Source organism: Brachyistius frenatus, unplaced genomic scaffold, assembly GCF_029030835.1.
Source record: "Brachyistius frenatus isolate BFR_SWC_R1_liver_20210118 unplaced genomic scaffold, ASM2903083v1 Contig_21, whole genome shotgun sequence".
Lineage (NCBI taxonomy): Eukaryota > Metazoa > Chordata > Actinopteri > Embiotocidae > Brachyistius > Brachyistius frenatus.
Window position 1 is genome coordinate 3,320,948 of NW_027210620.1, and position 10,647 is coordinate 3,331,594.

General features: G+C 43.4%; 1 protein-coding gene across 1 annotated transcript; it reads left to right on the top strand.

Moving 5' to 3' along the window:
- Window positions 1-18: 18 nt before the first annotated feature.
- On the top strand, window positions 19-10,308 carry prtfdc1a (phosphoribosyl transferase domain containing 1a). Its single transcript, XM_069696559.1, has 10 exons — window positions 19-114; window positions 292-396; window positions 1,430-1,536; window positions 1,629-1,812; window positions 3,804-3,869; window positions 6,837-6,854; window positions 7,504-7,586; window positions 7,969-8,015; window positions 8,623-8,699; window positions 9,980-10,308. The coding sequence occupies exons 2-10, from the start codon at window positions 364-366 to the stop codon at window positions 10,025-10,027; spliced, it is 663 nt and encodes a 220-aa protein (XP_069552660.1). The 5' UTR covers window positions 19-114; window positions 292-363; the 3' UTR covers window positions 10,028-10,308.
- The last annotated feature ends 339 nt before the right edge of the window (window positions 10,309-10,647 follow it).

Here is a 10,647-nt window from a genome sequence, read left to right on the forward strand (position 1 = left end):
CTTCGGCGGCGACGCGCGTGGCCGGCCACGAGTCTTCTGGATATCTCTTTTTTTATTTTTGCCATCTTTTTCTCCGGCGCCAACGAGAAGAAGGCAACAACAACAACAAAAACAGTAAGTGATGATGTGGAGCTGGTTGTTGTAGTTTATATGCACAGGCAGTAGTGGGAATATTTAATCATCTTGTCTTATATCTTCTTCGTGTGTCACTCGGAGGAAGATTTTTAAAAAATGTGAAAAAAAGCCATGATTTGTACAGTCAGCTCTTTCTGTGCGTGTTTCCTACTGAAGGTTGTTGATCCTGAAGACTAAAACTTGACCCCAGTGAGGACTGTAGTTTTCACCTTCTCGGCGCTTCTGCAGATGGACAACACCGGAGGGAAAAGAGGAATTGTGGTATGCAAGTCAAAATATCTAATTCAGAATTTTGAAAAAAACAAAACAAATTAAGTACAAGTATTTTTGGACACAACATCAACACAATGATTTACTTTTGCTAATTATTTGCTCTTCTGTTAGAAGTGTTGTTTTTCCTCAATGAATTCCTTGAAGTCATGATTTATTCATGTCACTGGAGGCAGCTTTTAAGAACAAACAAACAAAAAAAGGTTTAATTTGTTTACAAGCCCGAATAATTTTATTTCGTTAAAAGTCAACAAAAGCTGTAATAAGAATTTTTACATTTTAAGTGCCTGCATGACTTTGTATCCTCATTTCTTGGACAATTTAAATCAGTCAATCAATCAGGCTGTATTTGTATACCTGCCATGCCCCCCCCCCTCCCTAACACACACACACACACACTCCCGTTTCCCTTCCCGTCCACACATGAAGCAAGAAATGACTAACTTATAGATAAAACAAGAACAGAGGAACTCAAGATACGCTATCTGTCACTCTGATGTGTAATAAGGAAACACCAGAGGCAGAATTAAAAGTTAAATAACAATTTATAAATCAATGGACAAGTAAATGAATAATTCAATAATATTCTAATAAAAGATAAATAATATACTAAAATGGAGAAGAATGATATTCCAAGAAGTAAAACCAACTACAAACGTATAGAGGGACAATAAAAAAAAAGAATAAAATACATTTAAAAATCACATAAAATACTAAAACATGATGTACCAAAAGGTAAAACTTGTTGCACTTTTAATCTCAGTCGAACATGTGAAACATTTTTATTTAGGTTGAAGGTTGTTTACTTAAAAAAAAGCAAACGTCATCATGAGTTAACACTGTGGCTTCGTTTAAAGTCCACTGACACGTCAAAGTTTTCATACTCGTTACAATTTAAAACGCAAAACAAACAGCTCAGTTTTCAGCTGCTTCACGTTTTCGTTTTTAGAATTCCTCTACATGAGCTCCTAGAACAACAATGTTCAAAGTGATGCGGATGATAACAATAATCTGTCCATCCTAGATTAAGGATGACTGGCCGGGCTACAGTCTGGACCTGTTCACCTACCCCGAGCACTACCACGAAGACATCGAGAGCGTTTACATCCCACACGGGGTAGTCATGAACAGGTGAGAGAACACACACACACACACACACACACACACACACGTGCGGATTGGGTCTTGGATGGATTCTGAGACGCCGTGGTTTTGTCCTGCAGGACGGAGCGTCTGGCCCGCTACATCATGGATGACTTCGGGGACAGCAACATCATGGTGCTCTGCGTCCTGAAGGGAGGCTACAAGTTCTGCGCCGATCTGGTGGAGTTCATCAAGGTCCTGGGACGCAACTCCGGCGGTTACCTGGAGACGCGGGTGGAGTTCATCCGGCTGAAGAGCTACCTGGTAAGTAAAAGTACTTTTTTGTTTTCAGAGGCCAAAAAAACACACCAAAAAAAAAACACCCTGCATGACACAAAGGAGGTTTTTAAGTCGGCACGTTACGGTTCTTGGAGATCAGACATCGAGCCACCTGACCTGCGACGAAGTGTGACTTATCACGTTACCATTTGTTTCAGCAGCGCCCTCATGCTCCGGGCATTTAGGGGACTGTAAAGTCCCTCGTTTGAGTCAAGCTGGAAACCTTTGTTACAAGTAATCCCCTCTTTCTTTCCATTTTTTTTTTTCTGCCAGCTCTCACACAGAGTAAAACAAAAAGTCCCCAAAATGTACATTTAAAGTGGAAAATGATTGATTTATTGAGTGAAAATGCCAATTATTGACTGGTTTTAAATACTAAAATAAAAGAGAATTAAATAAGTGATCAAAATATATAGAATTCAAAACTTATATCTTATATATTGCATCTTTTAATCTTGAATTTCTCCGTTTTATAAGACGGTGAACTGAATTTATTTGGGGTTTTAACTGTTGGAAGGGACACAACCAGCGATGTGAGGATGTCTGGAAATTTAAAGAGCATTTTCCCCATATTTATTTATTTATTTATTTTCTCCACATCATAGAGATGAATTGGATCAAAACAATTCTGTTAAACAAACCTTAATGCAGAGTCTGGGATGGATCAGATTGTTTCTGCTGTAAGCCACCAGATGTCGCCGGTGTTCATGTTTAGGGAGGAACGATCCCACTCGGGCGGGACACCTCAAGCGCGATTAATTACGGACCGACTGCAGAGCTCGGCCCGTGAAAAAAAAATACCAGACCGCTAATTGTCGCGGCCGCCGCTGCCAAGAGAAACAGCTCACAACGCTTAACACCTGGAAAGTATAAAACGGAGGAGTTTAACTCTGGGAGGGAAATGTTTACAATGATATCACGCCTGCGGTCGTCAGCAACAGTCACTTGTTATACTGTGGTGTGTTTTGGCACTGAGAGGATCGGACTTATATTTCTCTGCATGTGGTCACATTTCTTCACTCCGTATCCAAACGCACTGGAGGAGTGGGGGACTGGAGATTTTTTTTTTTTCTTATTTATTTTATTTTCTAGGACCCGCTTTCACTGAGGTTGAAGTAGCTTCGGGACAGACTTAGTTGAGTTAAAGCGTGTTAAACCACGGCGAGGCCTCGTTGTGACGTTACGTGACTTCTTAAAAGGCAAACACGCCAAGGGTTTTTACCTCCCGACGGGATAAAATGACCAAAACATGTCAGTTTACACGGACAGAGCAATTCAAATGAATTACGATTGTATGCAGCAGCTCGCCGTAGAAAAAGGAAAAATACAAAAGTGACAACAATCAAAACTGTAAGCCCAAAAAAATGTATATGTTGAATTGCTAAAAAAAATTAAAAAAAAGTTGATAAATAAATATAAAAAAGTTATAAAGTATGAAAACGTCATCATTTCCATTTTCCATGTCAACAAACAACATGGCGTGAAGCTGCAGTCGCTCACACTGGGAGGGACACGGTGCCTGGAGTGATGATGCCCGTTCGTCAATCTGGCTGGTCATGATGGAGTCATGTGACTTTCCCCCCCCCACCCACCCAGGGGCTGGGATCTATTTATTTTGCTGCTCTTATCCGAGTCATACATCTGCAGCCGACCCGAAGCCGACTTCAAAGCGGCCGATCTTTAAAAAGCTGCGGGGCTTCCCCGCAGGGACAGACGACGCGTGTTGACGTTGGAGATATTTGACCACGTAGTCGTTGTGAAATGTGTTTTTGTTGCATTAATGCTGCACATACTTCTGTCTTCAGTGTTGGACACAGAATATACACCATTTAAAAAAAAATAATAATAATTTACGTGAAAGGTCATTTATTGTGACTTATTGAAACAGGAGTCAGCTGTACAGTCACAAAAGTACATTTTCAACTGCTGCACTTCTAAAATATGTCTCATCACCCTCGTTGTCCTCGTCTCCCCAGAACGACCAATCAACAGAGGACCTGCACATCGTAGGAAGCAGAGATCTGTCTTTTCTCCGTGGAAAGGTGTGTGTTTGTGCGTTTGTGCGCGCGCGTGTGTGTGTGTGTGTGTGTGTGTGTGTGTGTGTGTGTGTGTGTGTGTGTGTGTGTGTGTGTGTGTGTGTGTGTGTGTGTGTGTGTGTGTGTGTGTGTGTGTGTGTGTGTGTGTGTGTGTGTGTGTGTGTGTGTGTGTGTGTGTGTGTAACCATGCAGGGCTTCAAATATCGCCTACTTTTTCTTTTCCCTTTCAGGCCGTACTGCAGCCAGCCTCACAAAGTACGTACTGTTTCACGTAGTGTGCACACAATTCGGACAAACTTCTCCGTCGTGAACTCTGACCCCTCTCGGTCATACGTGTCGTGCCATTTGCTGTGCGTTCCGACGCTCACGTTACCGTGCCGGTACGTGTGCCGGAAAAAAAAGATTTATGTACGTGAAATGCAGTATGCAGGAAGTACCGGGATGTCCTGCTGCAGCCGGGTCGCATTTTTGGCAAGTTTTGCGGAAGACGCGTCGACCGAGCCGCTGAGAGGGTCGGTGGCGCTGACGCTCCGCCCACAAAAGGAAGAAGGAGAAGAAGAAAGACGAAGAGGCGTTAAAAGGAAGCGTCCTCGTTCCGAATCGCATCCTTTTCCTTTTTTATAACAAACTTCAAAATGTCGCGCTACGAGTTGCGAGGGATTTGACCCGGAAGGTCAAAGGTCAAGTACGCTTCCTGTGAATTCTTCTTCTTCTTCTTCTTCTTCTTCTTCTTCTTCTTCTTCTTCTTCTTCTTCTTCTCTTTCTTCTTCTCTTTCTTCTTCTTCTTCTTCTTCTTCTTCTTCTCCTTCTTCTTCTTCTTCTTCTTCTCCTTCTTCTTCTTCTTCTTCTTCTTCTTCTTCTTCTTCTTCTTCTTCTTCTTCTTCTTCTTCTTCTTCTTCTTCTCCTTCTTCTTCTTCTTCTTCTTCTTCTTCTCCTCCTTCTTCTTCTTCTTCTTCTTCTTCTCCTTCTTCTTCTTCTTGGGAGTTGCCACCGAGTCTCTCGGCAACTCCGCCGATGTGACGGCCAGAGAAGCTCGCCGTCCTGCATTTACTGCAAAATATGACGGGACGCGGTGGTAATTTTGACATACTGCATTTCACGCGCTAAATCTTCTCCTCGCATGCTAAATAGTATGTTAGTAGATTATCAGGTTCAGTATTTCATTTACTTCTCAAGAGAATAACCTCATGTTGCTTACATGTTACAGATCCATTTTCTTTTTGCACTCGGTTAACATTGGACACTGTTGCAAATAGACCTTTTCCTGCCCCAGATTTACCCCCGGCCGCACCCAGACGCTCCAACTTTGGAATTTTTCCTCCTCACAATCATCCTCCTTGTGCATATCTCATGAGTGTCACTTTTGTTAAAGTGGTTTTGCCCTTCGGCGCGGCCCGGCCATGAATCAGACATTTTCAGGCAAATGAACACAGATTTCTACTGACTGTTCATCCCCGTTTAACTCCCGGGCAAGGGAGCGTCTGTAAAAGGGAGACACGGACGAATTAACCCCCAGTCTCAACATTAGTTTTTTGTTTTTGTTTTCTGAGAAAGGCAGGCGACTGAAACGTTACCAAGTCGGCTCGACCGGGCGCACAAAAATATGCTCACACGCTTAAAAGGAACAAAAAAAAACACGTGGAAATATTTGAACTGAGCTGTCGAAGAAATTTGCTTCAGCTCGGGTGCATTTTTACGCTGAAAACATGAATCACCGAAGTCAACGCTTTCATTACCTCCTACGAGTCTCAAATATTATTAAAAACAAAACCAGATTATTAGTCATCGGTCTTCGTACGCTTCACGGAGAAAATGCCGAGTCACAGCTGAATCACGGCTCCGGCAGATGATGAGTGTCTGTTGCTTTTGACACTGCGCCGTTAAAATCTGTTCATCCGAGCTGCGACGATGACGGCAGCTTCATTACAGCTCGGGAAAAATAAATGTTGACTGGAATCGGTGGCACAAGCAGGTTTTTGTTTTTTTGTGCCGGCCGACAGCGTTCGTCCGATCTGTCGGAAGCTCGTCGCGAATTTTTAACTCGCTTGTCAGTTTCTACCCGGGTGACATTATATTGCATTATGTGGATGAAATATTTGTACTTGTTTTGGAGACGATACAGTTAGTGTTAAATGCTGCTTTCAGGCTGCTGGAGTTCATAGTGCAAGTATCCATTTAACGGTACATTAACAAAGAAGTGAAAAGTGGACGTAGCTTCCGGGTCTAAAAAACAAAAACAAAATGAAGGCTGCAGTACCACCGAGTGCCACCAGAGGTCGGCTCCAAAAAGCCTCCAGCTCCATAGACTCCCGTTCAACTTCTCTCATCAAATACGAAGTCAATAAGTTGTCCGTTTGATTGACAGACCTGTGGTGTCGTGGGATTTCCAATCGGATCTACCGCTTTCCCTTCGACTCCGTTCGCTGTGTCTGGGTGTTGCGCAACAGTGTTCAGGTGGAGAACAGGAGCATTATTGGCCGGCTGCCTGCATTCTCTCCGATCACTCTCCCCGAACCATAGATACTCTCGGGCCTGTGTGCTCACAAAGAAGACACACACACACACACACACACACACACACACACACACACACACACACACACACACACACACACACACACACACACACACACACACACACAGAGCCGGCCGAGGGGAACAAGAATTCATTTGAAAATCCAGCAGCAGAAAAAGTGTGCAACACCCCGGACGCTTAGAAGTGACTTTTTTTTTTCTTTTTCTTCTCTCTCTCACTGTAGACACGGATGTTCATGACTCTGGAGAACAGAATGACTCGCCTGTGTTTTTTGTTAACATAGTGCCAACATTGTTGCTATAGATACCATCTTAAAAGAAATGCCAGGAAACAACTCAGTCTTTGTTTTGTTTTGACTTTACTGGAACAAATTCAAAGGTGATGTTTCACTAATGTGTTTCTTTTTCTTTCTTTCTTTCTTTTTACATGCTACAAAGTGCGTGCTCATCGTTGAGGTGAGCGTTTATTTTTTTATTTTTTTTGTCCTTTTCAAATTCCTTCAAATAACCACCTTTATTGACGCCTTTGTGATCATTTCTTTGCACGTTGCTTCTTTTATTTCTGGTCCACAAAAGGACAAAAAGAACAAGTTTCTTTTTCCTTGAGATCACGTTTCAGGTTTAAAAGTTTCTGGACTCGAGTAAAAAAAAAAAAAAAAAAACCAGATAGGCACATTTTTACAAAGGCTGTTTACGATAAGAGAGAAAAAAAATAAATAAAAATTTGTAACACTTGTAGATCGTCTGGAGCAGCTGCTTTAGTGTACACTAATCTCTGGGAGCAAATACATCTCGAAGTTTATGTCACAGAAAAACCTTCAGTGGTCCTTCTTATATAAACTGGAAATTTCCTGTTTATGGAAACGCCACCCGAGACATGATAAAACAAAAAAAAGAAGCATACGTTTAGAAGTGAGCTGGGCAGCGTGTGGAAGATGTTCCTGCGTCCACTCATTAGTCGCTCAAAATGTAAAAATAAAGAAATAGAAAACGTGTAAAAAAAAACAACCCAAAAAACTCAGCGATCTGTACAGCTCACTGTCTTTTTATCCCCCCCCCCCCCCTCACCGTCTCCTCCTTGTCCTTTGCTCTTCCCTTCCCTCAGGCCATCGTCGACACAGGAAAGACCATGAAGGCCCTTCTGAAGCATGTGGAGACCTTTGAACCCGAGATGGTCAAGGTCGCGGGGTGAGCCAAGTGTTGCAGCCGCCTGTGTGTGTGTCGTCCCCCCCCACACACACACACACACACACACACACACACACAAATACACACACACACACACACCGGGAAATGCCAAGCGTGTGACGAGTGCGCGAGGAGAGGATATCGCTGGAGGTTTGCGGTCGGTATCTCATTTCTGTTCCGGTCCGCACATCCCAGGATCACAGCGACAAGATAAACATCTTCCCCCTCAGGCACGTTGAAAGTTTGGATTGTGACGACACTGCAGAAATCGAATCAGTGACTTTTACTTGCCGTTTGTCACGATAAAGATCTTCAGCTTTAATCATAAATAAAAAATAAATAAATTTAAAAAAAGGACAGGTTCTTGTTTCTTGTGTTTCAGGCTGCTGGTGAAGAGGGTCCCAAACATGGCTGAAAGCTTGACGGACTGTAAGTATCTCCTGTTTTTGAACTGCTGTTGTTTAGCCCCAACATTTCACTCCAGCTCTTCAGGGATGTTTTCCTCGACCTGATAAAGCTTCTCCAGTAAATCTCAGACGATACGAGTCGGAGAATGAAAATGGGAACATAAAAGCCGTGTGCAGTGTGTTGTGGAGGGTCCTCCGTGGTTGGACCCGACAGAGGAGAGACATCAGTCAGAAGTAGTTTAAGCTCCAGTTGCTCCAACAGCAACTTCATGCTACTGCAGCTACAAACATTTTTAGCTTTGAATTACATGGAAGAAAAAAAAAAAAAAAATCCCAACTTCTGGGATGCCTAATGGTTCAAGCGATTACCTTTCGAAACTGAGTCCATGATTTTCATTTTCATTCGATTTTTCTTTGTTACTTCTTCAGCTAAAGAAACGTCTTGTTTTCAGGCGAGGCTGTTTAATTAGCACGGGTACAGTCAGCCATCACGCTTGCCATTTATTGACTTGTTTTAACGCCACCTCGCACCCTCACCCTAAATACAGGCCGTCAAACCTCCGGTCTGTCGGTCTGATGTTGAGATTTACAGCCATCGTAACGTTCACGTCCACGTTTGCTTTCGACAGACGTCGGATTTGAGATTCCCAACCGCTTCGTCGTCGGCTACGCCCTGGACTACAACGAGCACTTCCGCGACCTGAATGTGAGTTCGCTGTCGCCGCTGCAACATGACCTTTAAAAAAAAAAAAAAAAAAAAAAAAAAAAAGGGCCGAGAGAAAAAGGGATGAAAGAGACGAGGTGGGTGGGGGAGGGGGAGGGGGAGAGAGGGAGGGGGTAAACGCAGTAAATCAAAGACATGCACTCCCTCTCCCTGAAACTTTAAACCCACCTGACAGGTATCCTCCCCGCCTGAGGAGCACTTTGCATGTAGGCAAAGAGGCTCTCGCGTCCGCGCAGGTGGTTTCGTAAGATTTCTACCTGCGACCGGATCAAACTATAAAACCTTTTTAAGTTTTTACGTTTTAAGCATTTTCATCTGTCTGGGATCGAATGGGTGGGAGAGGGGGGGGGGGGGGGGGCAAAAAACACTTGCACCAGAATTTACAATCACCAAAGTATGTCGTCTTAAGTCCTGACGAACCGCGACAGCACGAGTTCACCGCGTAGGATGGTCGTATTTGGTAGCCATGACAACCACATCTGACATAGTAACATAAATGTCCGATTCCAGCTTATCGGTCGCCGCCTGGAGTCGACGTTCGATCCCGTCGTAGCATCGGTTTTAACCTCCTTTTTTTTTTGGTCTGCAGTCACGCACGTCGTGATTTCTGACTCTTAAGGGCCGATTCTGTTGCTCCATTTTTCTTTTTTTTTTTTTTTATCAACGTTCCCACTGTGGCCAAAACGAATCAAACCCCTCTTTTATATCTGAAAGGCATGTTTGGAATTTCTTCTGTTTTTTTTTGTTGTTGTTGTTTTTTTTCTTCTGACTTTTTCGCTGCTGGTTTAAAAAAAAAAAAAACACACACACAAAAAACGACCTCCCGCGTCTGTAAAGCTTTGATTCAGGAGCGCAGCATTTTCACGAGTCCTCTTCTTTACTGTTCGGTTGCCGCGTGGTTGTGTGTGGGGAGGGCGGAGGGGTGGGAGTGGGGTGGGTGGGGGGATGGTATCCATCACGAAAAGTCTGCAGGACCGTGACCTGTGGAATGCGGAGGTTACGGCTCTCATTATCAGTGGCGAGTCAAAGCTTCCTCGTCTTATCAGAAATACGAGTCGAAGCCCCGGCGGTCGTCCAACGTTAAGATTGATGAACGCGTCATCGTCGTAGATTAAAGCGTCAGACGCTAAAGTTATTATTATTATTATTTATTTATTTTCTCGACAAAGGTCGAAAATCACACCGCGGGGGAATCAGTCAATTTATCATGGCAGTGGCCCCGAGAGCTAATTCTCTCCTTCTCCCGCCTCTTCTGCTTTCAGCATATCTGTGTCATCAGCAAGACCGGGAAGATGAAGTACAAGATTTAAAGAGGAATTCAAACCACAGTTTTACAAGAGCAGCACACACTTTTTTAAAAACAATTTTTTTTTTACAGAAACATAAAGTGAAGATTTCAGTTTAATTTCCCATTTCTATAACAAGGAGTCTTTACATAACTTTAAAATGTGTTTCAAAAAACACGACGTATGTACGCAGATGTTTATTGTTTTTAAGCGCTCTGAATGAAAAGAACTTCAATTCAGTCCAAAATATCCCTGAAAGGACACTGCAAGAATGTCTTTTAAATTAAAATGTTTTTGATTATGAAGCGATTACCGCCTCGTCCTCTTTTTCTCTCTCCCCCCCCCTCCCCGAGATGCACGCAGGAACAAAGAAAAGGATAAATAAAAGAGAGGATGCTCACCGGGAGAGAGAGGGAGATAGAGAGGGGGACGTTGGTGACAGATGGAGGGAGCTTATGGACACTGGCGTCCTCGTGGCACCGGATGACGCCCACTCTGACTCATGGAAAACACACAGCGGGGACAGAGTCTCCACGGGACACTGTATCGTCTCCCAACTTCAAGCAGGAAATTACAGCTCAAATACACGAGGATTGGACAGTCGATAAGAAAAACAAAAAACGCGAGCCTCTGAAAAACAAAAA

What these genes read in the sequence shown, in the direction of transcription:
- prtfdc1a (XM_069696559.1), top strand. Translation starts at nt 364, where the DNA reads ATGGACAACACCGGAGGGAAAAGAGGAATTGTG. An exon ending in GAGGGAAAAGAGGAATTGTG is followed by an intron (nt 397 to 1,429) that starts GTATGCAAGTCA and finishes TGTCCATCCTAG; the next exon opens with ATTAAGGATGACTGGCCGGG. An exon ending in TCCGGCTGAAGAGCTACCTG is followed by an intron (nt 1,813 to 3,803) that starts GTAAGTAAAAGT and finishes TCGTCTCCCCAG; the next exon opens with AACGACCAATCAACAGAGGA.